Consider the following 15604-nt stretch of genomic DNA (forward strand, 5'->3'; position numbering starts at 1 on the left):
TTGAAACAACAGAAGTGTCATCCATGGGAATAACTCCTGTTACTTCACAATTTTGTTTGCAGAGACATTGCAGCTGCTGCAGACCGAATGGAGAAATACAATTTTGACACAATGATTTACGTGGTAGGTAATGAAAGAGAGGTTTTACAAGAAGTACTCTTGGGACACGAACTGTACGAGAATTCATGTGCTTGCAGTCTTGTGATTGTAAGTAGTTGGTTTGGTTGTACACTAATTGTACATAGTTCCAAAACGATTTTTTTCCCTAGAGGGTTCTTTTTTAAACTGGCTTTTCCACAAGACCCTGCTTGGATAGCAAAAGATTCTGATCAAACTTCAGTGTGAAGTTACCTTGGTGAAGCTTGAACCACTGCTTTTGACAAAGTATTTTGTATACAAATTGGAACAAAATATCATTCAAACAGTATAAAACCACATGATTTGCTTGGCTGCGTTACATTGTATTGTCAATTTAATTTTTGCAGGAATTCCTAAATTGTATGTGTAAATGGATCCATTTGAATTTATTTGTTTTGCTCAATTTTCAAGACGACCAAAAAAAAAAATGAATTGGCCTCGCCCTCAACTTGCTCTTGAGTCATTGACTAGGATGTGGATTTGTGTGTCTTTAAATTGTTTACAAAAGATGTTTTCTCCAATGAAACTTTCTGGTGTATAGCCAGTGTGAAAGGTGAGGATTCTGTAGTCTGACCTCTAACAGGTCCACTCCATAAAATGAATATGGTTGAAAGGTCAGTCTCTTCAAAACCAAATACTGTTGACCACGTAAAGGTGATAACTTACACTGACGATATTGCTCTAACTGTAGTTCTTGTCAATGAGAACTGAAAATAAACACAGCAACAGTAACGTAGGAAAAAAAAAAAAAACAATATGCTTCACGGAGACATAATCGGACAAAAATGGACGCTGAGCCAAAGAAGGAGCTGTTGGGAGGAGTGACCAAAAGATGGTTCAGAGAGGTCGGTTTTAAGGAGGGTCTTAAAGGAGGATAGGGAGGTGGAGGGGCATAAGGAAGGAATTCCAAAGCACTGTGCCTGGGCCGTTAAAGGCACAGCCGCCAATGATGGGATGGAAGGCGATAGGGATGCACGAGGCCAGAGCTGGAAGTTATGGAGAGTTCTGCTGGGTTGTAGCACGAGGGTCCAGCAAGACCATGAAGGGAAAGAATTTTAAATTGGATGCGTTGCAGGATTGAGGGCCAATGTAGGTCAACAAGAGCCTGAGTGATGGGTGAGCAGGGTTTGCTGTGGGATAGGAAACGGGCAGCAGAGATTTTGATGTACTGAAGTTTACAGAGCGTGGAGATTGGGAGGCTGAGGGAGGGATGGAGGTGGGCAATATTATGGAGTAGCATGCTATAGCCAGAGCTAAGTGATCCCACAACTAACTGATCAGGTCAAAGCTCTGCAACTCTGCCACATCCAATCTTGAATGGCGATGGACAATTAAGCAACTAATGGGAGGAGGAGGCTCCATGAACATTCCCATCCTCAATGATGGCGGAGCCGACACATGAGTGCAAAAGACAAGGCTGAAGGGTTTGCAACCATCTTCAGCCAGAAGTGCCAAGTGCATGATCCTTATTAGCCTTCAGCCAGAAGTGCCAAGTGAATGATCCTTAATTAGCCTTGTCCGGAAGTCCTCACCATTTCAGATACCAGTCTTCAGCCAATTCAATTCACTCCATGTGACATCAAGAAATGGCTGATCGAACTGGATACAGCAAAGGCTACGGGTCCCTACAACATCCCGGTTGTAGTGCTAAAGACCTGTGCTCCAGAACTAGCCGCACCCTTAACTAAGCTGTTCCAGTACAGCTACATCTACCTGACAATGTGGAAAATTGCCCAGATATGTCCTGTCTTTATTTAAAAAAAAAAAAAAAAGCAGGACAAATCCAACCCAGTTAATTATCACACTATCAGCCTACTCATTCATCAGCAGAGAGGATGGAAGGAGCCACCAACAGTGTTATCAAGTGGCTCTTACTCAACAATAACCTGCTCACCGATGCTGAGTGGGTTGTGCGAGGACCACGTGGCTCCAGACCTCATTACAGCCTTGATCCAAACATGGACATGAGCTGAATTCCAGAGATGAGGTGAGAGTGACTGCCCTTGACATTAAAGCAGCATTCGATCGAGTGTAGCACCAAGGAGCCCTAGTAAAACTGAAGTCAATGGGGATCATGGGGAAAACTCTCCAGTGGCTGGAGTCATACCTAGCACAAATGAAGGTGGTTGTTGGAGGCCAATCGTCTCAGCCCCAGAACATTAGGAGATTCCTAGGCCCACTATCTTCAGCTGCTGACACCATTATGTCCCAAAGGGCAGCCTGTAGATGAGGAGGAGAGGGAGTCAAGATAATTCTTTAGCGGACTTAAGGTAACGGGGCAAGAATGAAAGCCATTGCTGGAAATGCTTTGGCTACGATTTGATGAGTAAGAATGGAACCAAGCAAGGGCTGTCCCACTGAGCTGGCCAACGAATGATATGATTGCACCATGGTAAAGCTTGACCATGAAGCAATAAAAAGTTAATTCATCGTAAGTTGCACAAAGACGCAGCAACTGCCTTCCAACTCCTGCATCAAAATAGGATTCTGGAACAATCAATGAAAGTTTATTTACATTGCTTTTCGAGTGAGGAGACAATGCCTTTGGGTAATCTTCTGTCAAAACTTTGAAAGCCAAGAGAAGGTGAAGTACTTGGCATTATTTCGCTATACTACATTCTAAAACCATGGAAATGCCCAATGTAGGACTAGTAGGAAATTTTACTCGAAGTGCAAAGATTATTGCAGCACCAAAGACTAGTAGCAAGATTTCTTCATAATCAGGATGTCGAGAAGTTGATGGGAGTTTGATTTTAATACTAAAAGTACAATCCTCTGCAAATTAGAATTGAATTTACGGCACAGAAGGAGGCAATGCACCGGTCGAAAAAGCTATCCAGCCTAATCCCACTTTCCCACTCTTGGTCCGTAGCCTTGTAGGTTACGGCACTTCAAGTGCATATCCACGTACTTTTTAAATGTGATGAGGGTTTCTGCCTCTACCACCCTATCAGGCAGTTCCAGACCCCACCAACCTGTGGGTGAAAAAATTTCTCCTTAACTCCCCTCTAATACTTCTACTAATTACTTTAAATCTATGCCCCCTGGTTATTGACCTCTCTGCTAAGGGAAATGGGTGCTTCCTATCCACTCTATCTAGGCCCCTCATAATTGTGTGCCCCTCAGTTAAGACTCCCCTCAGCCTCCTCTGCTCCAAAGAAAACAGCCCCAGCCTATCCAATCTTTCCTCATAATTAAAATTCTCCAGTCCTGGCAACATCCTCGTAAATCGCCTCTGTACCCTCTCTAGTGCAATCACATCCTTCCTGTGACCAGAACTGCACGCAGTATTCTAGCTGCGGCCTAACTAGTGTTTTATACAGTTCAAGCATAACCTCCCTGCTCTTGTATTCTATGCCTTGGCTAATAAAGGAAAGTATCCCGTATGCCTTTTTAACCACCTTATCTACCTATCCTGCTACCTTCAGGGATCTGTGGACATGCACTCCAAGGACCCTCTGTTCCTCTACACTTCAGTGTCCTACCATTTATTGTGTATTCCCTTGTCTTGTTAACCCTCCCCAAATGCATTACCTCACACTTCTCCGGATTGAATTCCATTTGCCACTTTTCTGCCCACCTGACCAGTCCATTGATATCTTCCTGCAGTCTCGGCTATCTTCCTCACTATCAACCACACGGCCAATGTTTGTATCATCTGCAAACTTCTTAATCATGTCCCCTACATTTGAAGTCTAAATCATTGAGATATACCACAAAAAGCAAGGGACCAAGTACTGAGACCTGTGGAACCCCACTGGAAACAGCCTTCCAGTCACAAAAACACCTGTCGACCATTACCCTTTGCTTCCTGCCACGGAGCCAATTTTGGATCCAGCTTGTCACTTTCCCTTGGATTCCATGGGCTTTTACTTTTTTGACCACCCTGCCATGTGAGACCTTGTCAAAGGCCTTGCTAAAATCCATGTAGACTACATCAAACGCACTACCCTAATCGACCCTACTTGTTACCTCAAAAAATTCAATCAAGTTAGTCAGACACGACCTTCCCTTAACAAATCCATGCTGATTGTACTTGCTTAATCTGTGACTTTCTAAATGATGATTTATACTGTCCCTCAGAATTTCTTCCAATAACTTTCCCACCACTGAGGTTAGGCTGACTGGCCTGTAATTACCTGGTTTCTCCCTTTTTAAACAATGGCACAACGTTAGTAATCCTCCAGTCCTCTGGCACCACGCCTGTAGCCAGAGATCATTGGAAAATGATGGTCAGAGCCTCTGCTATTTCCTCCCTTGCTTCTCTTAACAGCCTGGGATACATTTCATCTGAGCCTGGCGACTTATCTACTTTCAAAGATGCTAAACCTCTTAATACTTCCTCTCTCTCTGTTTATCCCATCTAATATTTCACACTCCTCCTCCTTAACTACAATGTCTGCATTGTCCCCCTCTTCTGCGAAGACAGACGCAAAGTATTCATTAAGAACCATACCCACGTCTTCTGCCTCCACACAGGTAACCATTTTGGTCTCTAATAGGCCCTACTCTTTCCTTTGTTATTCTCTTGCTCTTTATGCATTTATAAAACATCTTTGGGTTTTCTTTGATTTTACTTGCCAATATTTTTTTTTCGTGCCCTCTCTTTGCATTCCTAATTTTCTTTTTAATTTCACCCCTGCACTTTCTATACTCCTCTAGGCTCTCTGTAGTATTGAGCTCTCGGTATCTGACTTAAGCTTCTCTTTTTTGCCTTATCCTACCCTGTATGTTCCTTGATATCCAGGGGGCTCTAGATTTGGGAGTTCCACCCTTTTTTTGTGGGAACATATTTGCTCTGGACCCTCACTATCTCCTCCTTGAATGCCTCCCACTGCTCTGACACTGATTTACCTTCAAGTAGCTGTTCCCAGTCCACTTACTAAATCACATCTCAGCTTAGTAAAATTGGCCTTTTCTCAATCGAGAACTTTTGCACCTGGTCTATCTCTGTTCTTTTCCATAAATGTGCTAAATCTAACTGAATTATGATCACTACCACCAAAATGCTCTCCCACTGATACCCATTCCACCTGCCTGGCTTCATTCCCTGAAACTAAGTCCAGAACTGCCCCCTCTCTTGTTGGGCTTGTTGCATACTGGCTAAAAAAAAAAGCTCTCCTGAATGCATTTTAAGAATTCTGTGCCCTGTATTCCTTTTACACTAATTCTATCCCAGTTAATATTAGGGTAGTTGAAATCCCCCACTATTACTGCCCTATTGTTTTTGCACTTCTCAGAAATTTGCCTTCATATTTGCTCTTCTATCTCCCTCTGACTGTTTGGGGGTCTATAGTAGACTCCCAGCAGTGTAACTGCCCATTTTTTTGATCAGTTCAACCCACATATCAACTGGCAAAAAAAAGCACCAGACCGGAAGATTGGGGGCAGTACAGGATACAGCAAAAGAGGACAAAGGGATTAATCAGGAAGGGGAAAATAGAATACGAAAGTAAACTTGCAGCAAACATAAAGACAGACTGCAAAAGCTTTTATCGGTATATCAGGAGGAAAAGACTGGTAAAATCCCAAGTCGGTCCCTTGCAGTCCGATTCGGGAGAATATATAATGGAGAATAAGGAAATGGCAGACCAATTAAACTCATACTTTGGTTCTGTATTCACAAAGGAGGACACAAATAACCTCCCAGGAATATCGGCAAACATAGGGACTAATGAGAGGGAGGAGCTGACAGAAATTAGTATCTCTAGGGATATGGTGTTGGGTAAGTTGAGGGGACTGAAGGCCGACAAATCCCCGGGGCCTGATAAACTACATCCTAGGGTACTTAAGGAGGTGGCCCTGGAGATAGCAGATGCTCTAAGGATCATCTTCCGGAACTCCATTGACTCGGGAACAGTACCCGTGGATTGGAGGGTAGCTAATGTTACCCCAATATTTAAAAAGGGGGGTAGAGAGAAAGCAGGGAATTATAGACCAGTAAGCCTTACATCGGTTGTGGGCAAAATGCTAGAGTCCATTATTAAGGATAAAATAGCGGAGCACTTGACAAATGGGGAAAGGATCGGACAGAGTCAACATGGATTTACAAAGGGTAAATCGTGTTTGACTAATCTGCTGGAATTTTTTGAGGAAGTAACTGGTAAAATAGATGGGGGAGAGCCAGTGGATGTGGTGTACCTTGACTTCCAGAAAGCCTTCGATAAGGTTCCACACAAAAGATTATCATGCAAAATTAAGGCTCATGGGATTGGAGGCAAAGTATTAACGTGGATAGAGAACTGGCTGGCGGATAGAAAACAGAGAGTTGGAATAAACGGCTCGTTTTCGGAGTGGCAGGCAGTGACCAGCGGGGTGCCGCAAGGATCTGTCCTGGGACCCCAGCTGTTCACAATATATATAAATGATCTGGATCAGGGAATTGGATGCAATATTTCCAAATTCGCTGACGACACCAAACTAGGAGGAGGGGTGGGCTCTGATGAGGATGTCAGGAGGCTACAGTGCGATTTGGACAGGTTGGGGGAATGGGCGGATACGTGGCAGATGCACTATAATGTGGATAAATGCGAGGTTATCCACTTTGGGGGTAAAAACAGGAGGGTAGATTATTATCTAAATGGCAATAGATTGGGAGATGGGGAAGTGCAGAGGGACCTGGGTGTTCTTGTGCACCAGTCACTGAAGGAGAGCATGCAGGTGCAACAGGCGATTAAGAAGGCAAATGGTATGTTGGCCTTCATATCAAGGGGGTTCGAGTATAGGAATAGGGATACCTTACTACAGCTGTACAAGGTGCTGGTGAGACCGCATCTGGAGTATTGTGTACAGTTTTGGTCGCCCCATCTGCGGAAGGATGTTCTTGCCATGGAAAGAGTGCAGCGGCGATTCACCAGGCTGATACCTGGAATGGCGGGAATGACCTACGAGGAGAGATTGAATAGTTTGGGCTTGTACTCACTGGAGTTTAGAAGATTGAGAGGGGATCTCATCGAAACATATAAAATTATGGCAGGCCTGGACAGGCTGAATTCAGAGAGAATGTTTCCAATGGCAGGGGAGCACAGAACCAGGGGCCACAGTCTAAAAATAGCGGGCAAATCATTTAAAACAGAGATGAGGAAGAATTTCTTCACTCAAAGAGTGGTGAGCCTGTGGAATTCCCTGCCACAGAGGGCTGTGAAGGCTAATTCAATAAATATTTTCAAGAGAGAATTGGATATATTTCTGAAGGCTAAGGGGATTAAGGGTTACGGAGAAAAGGCGGGGACGGGGTACTGAACTGGTAAGATCAGCTAAGATCTCAGACGAAGATCAGCCATGATCTCATTGAATGGCGGAGCAGGCTCGAAGGGCCGAATGGCCTACTCCTGTTCCTATCTCTATGTAACTATGTAACATGGCCTCATTTGATGATCCTTCTAACATATCATCCCTCCTCACAGCTGTAATTGTTTCCTTAACCAATATTGCAACCCCCCCCCCCCCCCACCTTCCATTTTATCTCTCTCTCTCTCTTGTCTGAAAATCCTGAAACCAGGAATGTTGGAGATGCCATTCCTGCCCTTTAAGCCATGAAATTGTATAAGTCTCAATCAACTTCCTTGAGAAATCACTAAAATTCGAGAGGAGGTTGGCGGAGGGGGCCGTCTAATTTTTAATTCACTTTTCACGAGTTCACAGTGAAACAATTCCCTATTGCATAACTTTATTTCAAATAATCTTCCATAACAAGTAATATGTGCATTACTGTTCTAACACTTAACTTGCTGCAACTTGATAAAATGTTGTAAAATGATGTGGGAAAACATCTCGCTTCCATTGTGTGACTTGATGAAGGCATGCCTGAGATTGAGAACTCACCATGCTCGGAAGTGCAGGTGAACTACATGCCACCATTCCTTCATATTGTGCCACTACGCTTTTTCTAGATTTTTAATTTTAATATCTATTCGCTTCACAGAAATGCGCAGCTGTTCGGTATTTACTCAAATGAAGCCACCTGTTATGGAGCAGTTGTAAAGTTGATTTTGTTTGTATTTGTCGCAAGACTTTGATCATCTGTTGTAATGATTAGGATCACAGGATGGTGCTCTACTGGAGCATTCATGTTTCAGCAATGTTAAAAAATCAAGTGGTAGCATGTTGTTTACAATTTGATTATTTTGGGATGTGCCTTGGAATTGGGTTGAAAAAAGAACATGATTGGGGCCTAGCAGTTTTTAGTTGGGTATTGTTGGTGCAATTTTTATATTAATAGCTGTATTTTTCTTTTTCAGACAGCTAAAGAACAGCGTACTCATTTTCAGCAAATGTTTGAAATACTGAAAATCCTGGGCTATAACTGGACAGAACGGTAGGTCATAAACCAGGAAAGCACATTGTAATTACCCCATCCCATCGTAACGTGATCCCTCCACCTCCGCTCACCCAAGCACTGGTCCCCCTCCTTTTAAGATTAGATAAATTTTGGGGCTCTCCGAGCCAGACTGGGTGCTCTGACCCTCTAAGACTTTTTGTAGCAGGGAAAATGGGCTGGGGTGGGGAGAGAGAGAGAGCGCAAGACATGCAGAGAAAATTATAGAAACTGAGAGAGACAGAGAGCAAGAGACTTGCCCAGAGATTGGGGGTGGGGGGAAAGAGAGGAAAACTCCGAGATGACAGTACCAAAGTATGTGAGGCATACGGAAAAAAGAGAGCGTGACAAAAAATAGATAACTAGACAGAAATAATTAGAGAGGAGGACAAGTAAAGAGACATTTACTTTTTTTCAAACCATCATCCACAGTGGATCAACATGTTTGTAGAATAAATGTAAGTCGTGGGAAACTTCAACTAGTGTTAAGAAAACTTAATCCACAGGACACACTGGTTGCACGTTCCTATTGACTTTGCCTTTGTTTTTCCACCATTATCTCAACCTTTTTGTCTCCACAGACCAGTTAGTATTCCCAGTCTACCATTTTCTTTGCCTCACTTTGTCGCCCCAGGCCAGTCACTATTCCCTGAACAAAAGGTGGATAGGCTCGCTGTAATGTATATACCTTTTAAGGGGGGAACTATCTTTTACAGCTCATGTATACTGCAGTACCGGCAGTGACCACACCTGTATATAGCACTGAGTAGTAATCTGTACAGATCAGTTCCAGTGTGAGCCACGTTTAGTAAACACCTGTTGTACCGTTCTCCTGCAGTCTGTGTCTTATTATACACGGACACAACATTGGCGACAAGGCAAGTTCAAACCAACCTGCAACTCTGCATCACCTCCCGGGGATTCGTTCATGGAGATCAGTGGATTGGAGGTCAAGGCCAGAGACTCGGGCGTCGACCACGGGCAACCGCCCAGTCATCCAGCAGAGACTCGAGAATTGCAGGGGAGGCTGTCGAGAGCCAGGCTTGGCTTTCCAGTCGAGGTGGTCCAGCGAAACGGGCTGGCAACAGGTAGTGCGCAGACCCTTCCCGGATAGCGGCCGGCTAGAGCCTGACCGAGCGGCACAGCAAAGGGCCGAGCAGCGTCGACGGGGGAGAGAGAGAGAGAGAGGGCAGAACGCACAGGATCCAGCCGGTGTTCAGGGGCCGAGCAGCGTCGAAGAGAGGGAGAGAGAGACGCGCAGAAACCCGCGAGACGCCGCCATTGCCACGAGGACCGCGGAGAGCGGCGTTGACAGCAGCACAGGAGAAGCGCGCGAAACCCACAGGGCGCCGCCATTGCCACGAGAACCGCCGGGAGCAGCGTTGGTAGTAGCGTGGGAGGAAGGAAAGCGCGGGAGACGCCATTTTAAACCACACCCAAAATGCCGAAGAGTGGCAATATCACCGCATTTGACAATGAAGTTGAAGATTGGACTACATATGTCGAACGAATAGAGGTATACTGCAAGGCAAATGAGGTGTCAGATGACAAGAAAGCGTCGGTATTGTTAAATTTAATGGGTGCAAAGACGTATGGTTTATTACGAAATCTAGTAACCCCAACGAAGCCAATGGAAGAGAGTTTTGAAGACATAGTAACGATACTACAGGAACATTTAAACCCCACACCGCTGCTGATAGCAGAAAGATTCAAGTTTCACAAACGGAACCAGCATAAGGATGAAAGCAATGCTGATTATTTAACAGAACTGCGCAAACTATCGAAACACTGCCAGTTTGGAGCGGGACTGGCAGATACCTTAAAGGACAAGTTTGTGTGTGGGCTTCAAAGTGAAGGAACCCAGAAACGGCTTTTATCTGAAAAGGACCGTACGCTGGAAAAGGCTTTCAGTATTGCGGTATCATATGAAGCAGCAGCACGGGGTGCTGCAGCGATACAACAGAGACCGCAAGAATATGGCACAAACGAAATGTCATATGGAACAGAGAAGTGCAATCGCTGCGGCAGAACAACACACGACCAGAATGATTGCTGGTTCAAAGACAAAGTGTGCAGACAGTGTGGAAAAGTAGGACACATAGCACGAGTCTGCAGGTCGGGAAACAAAACCAGCAATAAGAAACCTACCAAAGAAAAGTACAAGAAGGTACATAAGATGACGGAGAATAGTTCAGACGAACAAAAGAGTGATCATGACTCCGAAAGCAGGGAACTGAGTTGTCTGAAACTACATAATGTGATCACAACGGAGGATCACCGAACCATTTGGGTCACTCTCAAGATAGCAGGAGTCCAGGTAAAGATGGAATTGGACACAGGATCAGCCCTAACAGTCATAAACCGACGGGACTACGAGCAGCTATTCTCACACATACCTTTGAGAGACACACACATTATTTTGAAGACATACACGGGGCAAAAAGTCTACCCCAAAGGAAAAATAAGGGTGACCGTTATATATAACGGTAAGGAAACACCAAAACTAGACCTGTATGTATTGCAAGATGGAGGACCACCATTACTGGGACGTGAATGAATCCGGAAAATACAACTGGATTGGCATTCCATACAGGCACTGACTGTGGCTGACAAAAAGGATGACGACGTCACACCTGGGCGACTGTCAAAGATCCTAACTGACGCGAAAGAAGTGTTCCAGCAAGGACTCGGAACACTAAAAGGCATGACAGCGACGATTAAAATTGAAGAAAACGCAAGCCCAAAATGTTTTAAGGCCAGACCGGTACCTTATGCGATCCGCCCAGCCGTCGAAGCAGAGCTGGAGAGTCTGGAACGTTCAGGTGTACTGTCCAAGGTAGACTGGCGCGAGTGGGCTACACCCATCGTCCCTGTGATGAAAAAGTCATTGAGCAGCACGCCTGGGGAACCAAGGAAGGTTCGCATCTGTGGGGACTTTAAGGTAACAGTGAACCCGGTCCTTCACACCGTACAATATCCACTTCCGCGGATTGAAGATATTTTCGCCTCGCTATCTGGAGGGAAATGCTTCACTAAGATTGATCTGGCCTAGGCGTATCTGCAAATGGAGGTAGAAGAAGCATCAAAAAAATACCTCACAATCAACACCCATAAAGGTCTCTACCAATACAATCGGCTGGTATTCGGGGTAGCATCAACTCCGGCTATTTGGCAGAGGGCAATGGAACAAGTCCTGCAAGGGATCCCAGAGACCCATTGTTATTTGGACGACATCCTGGTCACGGGCGAAAATGACAGTGATCACCTTGCCAACCTGGAGCAGGTGCTCACTAGATTGCAGGAATATGGGCTCCGAGCTAACCGCCCCAAATGCGAGTTTTTTAGAAAACAGATCTCGTATTGTGGCCACGTTATCGATAAAGAGGGGTTACATAAGTCCCCAGAGAAGATTGAGGCAGTAGTCAAGGCTCCAGCACCGGAAAATGTGTCACAACTGAGGTCGTTCCTCGGGCTGGTAAACTACTACCATAAGTTCTTGCCAAATTTGTCTACAATACTACACCCACTGAACACCCTACTGCAAACTGGGGTGCCATGGAAGTGGAGTGACGAATGTAGACGAACTTTCCAGAAGAGCAAAACACTAATCACATCGAAAGAGGTATTGGCCCATTACAACCCGGCATTACCAATTCGGTTGGCATGTGATGCGTCACCCTACGGCATTGGAGCGGTGCTGTCGCACAAATTCTCAGACGGCTCAGAGAGGCCAATAGCCTTTGCGTCACGATCACTAACCTCAGCCGAGCATAACTACGCCCAGATTGACAGGGAGGCCCTCAGCCTAGTGTGGGGAGTAAAAAAGTTCAATCACTATCTGCACGGGCAGAAATTCACCTTGCTGACTGATCACCAGCCTCTTGTCTCCATTTTTAATCCGAAGAAGGGCGTTCCGGTGATGACTGCGCAACGACTACAAAGATGGTCACTTTTTCTAGGGGCGCACCACTGAGATTGAATATGAGGGCACGAAACAGCGTGGAAATGCTGATGGGCTATCACGCCTGCCACTGCCTACTGCGGAAGAAGCACCAGCAGTGGATCCTGTTGAAATATTCCATTCGACTATAGTTGAATACCTACCGGTAACTAACGCTTGTATCGAAAAGGAAACCCGAAATGACTCGACACTGTCTCTGGTATATGATTTGACGGTGAAGGGATGGCCAGCACATGGCGACTCACTGTTGCCAGCATTCTCGACCAGGAGAGAACAGCTGTCAGTGTGCCAGGGGACCTTGATGTGTGGATCCCAAGTGGTAATTCCACCCAAGTTAAGGGATAGAGTGCTCAATGAACTTCATGAGGGTCATCTGGGAGGGGTAAAAATGAAAAGCCTAGCCAGGGCTTGTGTGTGGTGGCCGGGAATCGATAAACAAATCGAGGACCTGACCAAGAGCTGCTCAGGATGCCAGAAAGTCCAAAATGCACCACCACAGGCCCCTCTACACCCATGGGAGTGGCCCTCATCTCCATGGCAACGGGTGCATATTGATTTTGCTGGTCCATTCATGGACTCAATGTTTTTAATAGCCGTGGATACGCACTCGAAATGGCCTGAGGTCATCAAAATGTCCACCACCACGGAGAAAACTATTGCAGTCCTACGGACCATATTTGCCAGGAATGGCTTGCCAGAACAGATTTGCTCCGACAACGGACCACAGTTTGTGTCCGAAGAGTTCCGGAGGTTCTTGAAAAAGAATGGGGTAAGGCATTACACATCCGCCCCGTATCATCCAGCCACAAATGGATTGGCTGAGAGGTTCGTACAAACCTTTAAGAAGGCAATAAAGGCTATGTACAATGACAACATTCCGCTGCAGCACAAGGTGGACAATTTCCTGTTCGCCTACCGGAATGCGACACATGCAGTCACCAACCAGGCCCCAGCCATGATGTTCTTTAACCGAAGGTTAAGATCTCGCCTGGATTTGCTCAGACCAAACGTACGAAGAGATGTTGAGAGTAAGCAATTCCAGCACATCCATGAGAAGCCAACAAGGAGCTTCAATGTAGGGCAACCAGTCTTGGCCCGCGACTACTGAACAGAAAAATGGCAGCCAGGAACGATATGCACACGGCAGGGCCCACTAATGTACACAGTGGACGTTGGGGAGAGCATCGTGAGACGCCATGCTGACCAGATCCTAGAGTCACAAGAACAAGTCAACCCCATGCCTCGCCCATACGTACCTGGTGATGAACCCGACGTACAGGTCGCATCTACCCCAGAAACAGTAGCATCGGAAGCTGATGAACCAACCGACAACAGGGGGCCAGAATCACCTCCGCACCAAGAGCAGGACACTCGGGAAAGGCGCTATCCAGAAAGGATCAGGAAGCCTCCCCAAAGACTGAATATATAAATAGACTATTTTCAGCTAATGTTGCATGTTAAAAGTGTTAATTGTAATTAGTTTGATATTTAATTGTTAAATGAGTGTTATGGTACTGTTAATCTAAAAGGGGAGGAATTGTAATGTATGTACCTTTTTAAGGGGGGGAACTATCTTTTACAGCTCATGTATACTGCAGTACCAGCAGTGACCACACCTGTATATAGCACTGAGTAGTAATCTGTACAGATCAGTTCCACTGTGAGCCAGGTTGAGTAAACACCTGTTGTACCGTTCTCCTGCAGTCTGTGTCTTATTATACACCGACACAACAGTCGCCCTCTCCCAGGCCATTGACAATACTGCTCTGTAATAGTCACGCAATTGGTCATAAAAACAGCTTAAAAACCTGACCTCTGCTTGACTTCTTCCGCTTACAGCTAAGAATGGAAGCCCATAATTTCCATTTACCTTTGCAGCTTCAGGCTGCACTTTAGGTTCTCAGCAATCATAGGTCCTCCTGGGACTATCGTGCACACCTGGCAGGATTTTTATTCATTCATGGGATGTAGGCGTTGCTGGCAAGGCTGGCATTTATTGCCCATCCCTAATTGCCCTTGAGAAGGTGGCGGTGAGCCATCTTCTTGAACTGCAGAGCACAGTTAAGAGTCAACCACATTGCTGTCGCTCTGGAGTCACATATAGGCCAGACCAAGTAAGGATGGCAGATTTCCTTCCCTAAAGGACATTAGTGCACCAGATGGGTTTTTACGACAACCCGGTAGTTTCATGGTCACCATTACTGATACTAGTTTTTTTTTTAAATTCCAGATTTATTTAATTAATTGAATTTAAATACCCCAGCTGCCTGTGGTGGGGTTTGAACTCGCATCTCCGGAATATTAATCCAGGCTTCTGGATTACTAGTCCAGTAACATAACCGCTATGCTACCGTACCTGGGGAAGCCCGGGAGCACCTCAAGACATGCTACCAAACTGGCGGTTTCACGTAATGGGGCAAGCAGAAGTGGTGCCTGTCTCATCCCCACCCCCTGGTTTAGGATTTCTGTGGGCAGAAGCTGAGTACACTTTTTTTATAGCATCAGTATATTAAACTGTCTTGAGACTAAGTTGTCTGATTATTTTATGGTTATTTGTTCTTTTCAGCATGCGTTAAACTGAATTTTGTTTAAGTAAAACATGGTTGTAAGTGCCATGTAGTCCCTGCTCACTGCTGTGCCTCAGATGTGCAGTTTCCAAGTTAACTGAAGGCACTCAACCTGCCACGCAGAGATAGACCTACTCCCAAAGAGATCCAAACCAGTTTATAACAAATTATATCTTCCAAGCAGATTGAGTGTGAGCTGTCTTTTGGCACCTGAACGGATAGAATGACACATCCACTCTTCTAAAAAGGGTCTATAATTTGGCTATGAGTTCAGAGTTACTGAATTTCAAACAACATGAACTGACATCATAGCTACAGATATTGGGAAATCGCTAGCTGATGTCCATTTTTAAAAAAATCCCCAAAAAACTTCATCTCAAAATATATAATCACATTTTAGATGATCCATTACCGATGACTGTCCTTTAATTTTAACTCTTAAATATATACATTTGTTAGTCCACACAAGTAAGTGTGTGTATATATAGAATGCGCTAACTTAAAAGGAGTGAGATGTGGGAAAATAATTCCATTCAGGACATAGGGGACTTTGAGCTCATTGTCTCCTTCTTCTTGACTTAATAAAGGAAATTATTTTCCACATCTTGCTGTTCTGCATCA

The 15604-nt window shown here is 45.0% G+C and overlaps 1 protein-coding gene across 2 annotated transcripts in view; it reads left to right on the forward strand.

Moving 5' to 3' along the window:
* rars2 (arginyl-tRNA synthetase 2, mitochondrial) overlaps positions 1-15604 on the forward strand; it is a 98489-nt gene that overhangs the window by 60226 nt on the left and 22659 nt on the right. For both annotated transcript variants that reach the window (XM_085997650.1, XM_085997651.1), the window contains 2 exons: positions 63-123; positions 8379-8455. In XM_085997650.1, the coding sequence (XP_085853776.1) occupies positions 63-123; positions 8379-8455 (138 nt within the window). The remainder of the gene's footprint in view (positions 1-62; positions 124-8378; positions 8456-15604) is intronic.

The sequence above is a fragment of the Somniosus microcephalus genome, chromosome 9 (assembly GCF_052327205.1).
Source record: "Somniosus microcephalus isolate GS21.2 chromosome 9, FLI_Smic_1.0, whole genome shotgun sequence".
NCBI classification, from domain to species: domain Eukaryota; kingdom Metazoa; phylum Chordata; class Chondrichthyes; order Squaliformes; family Somniosidae; genus Somniosus; species Somniosus microcephalus.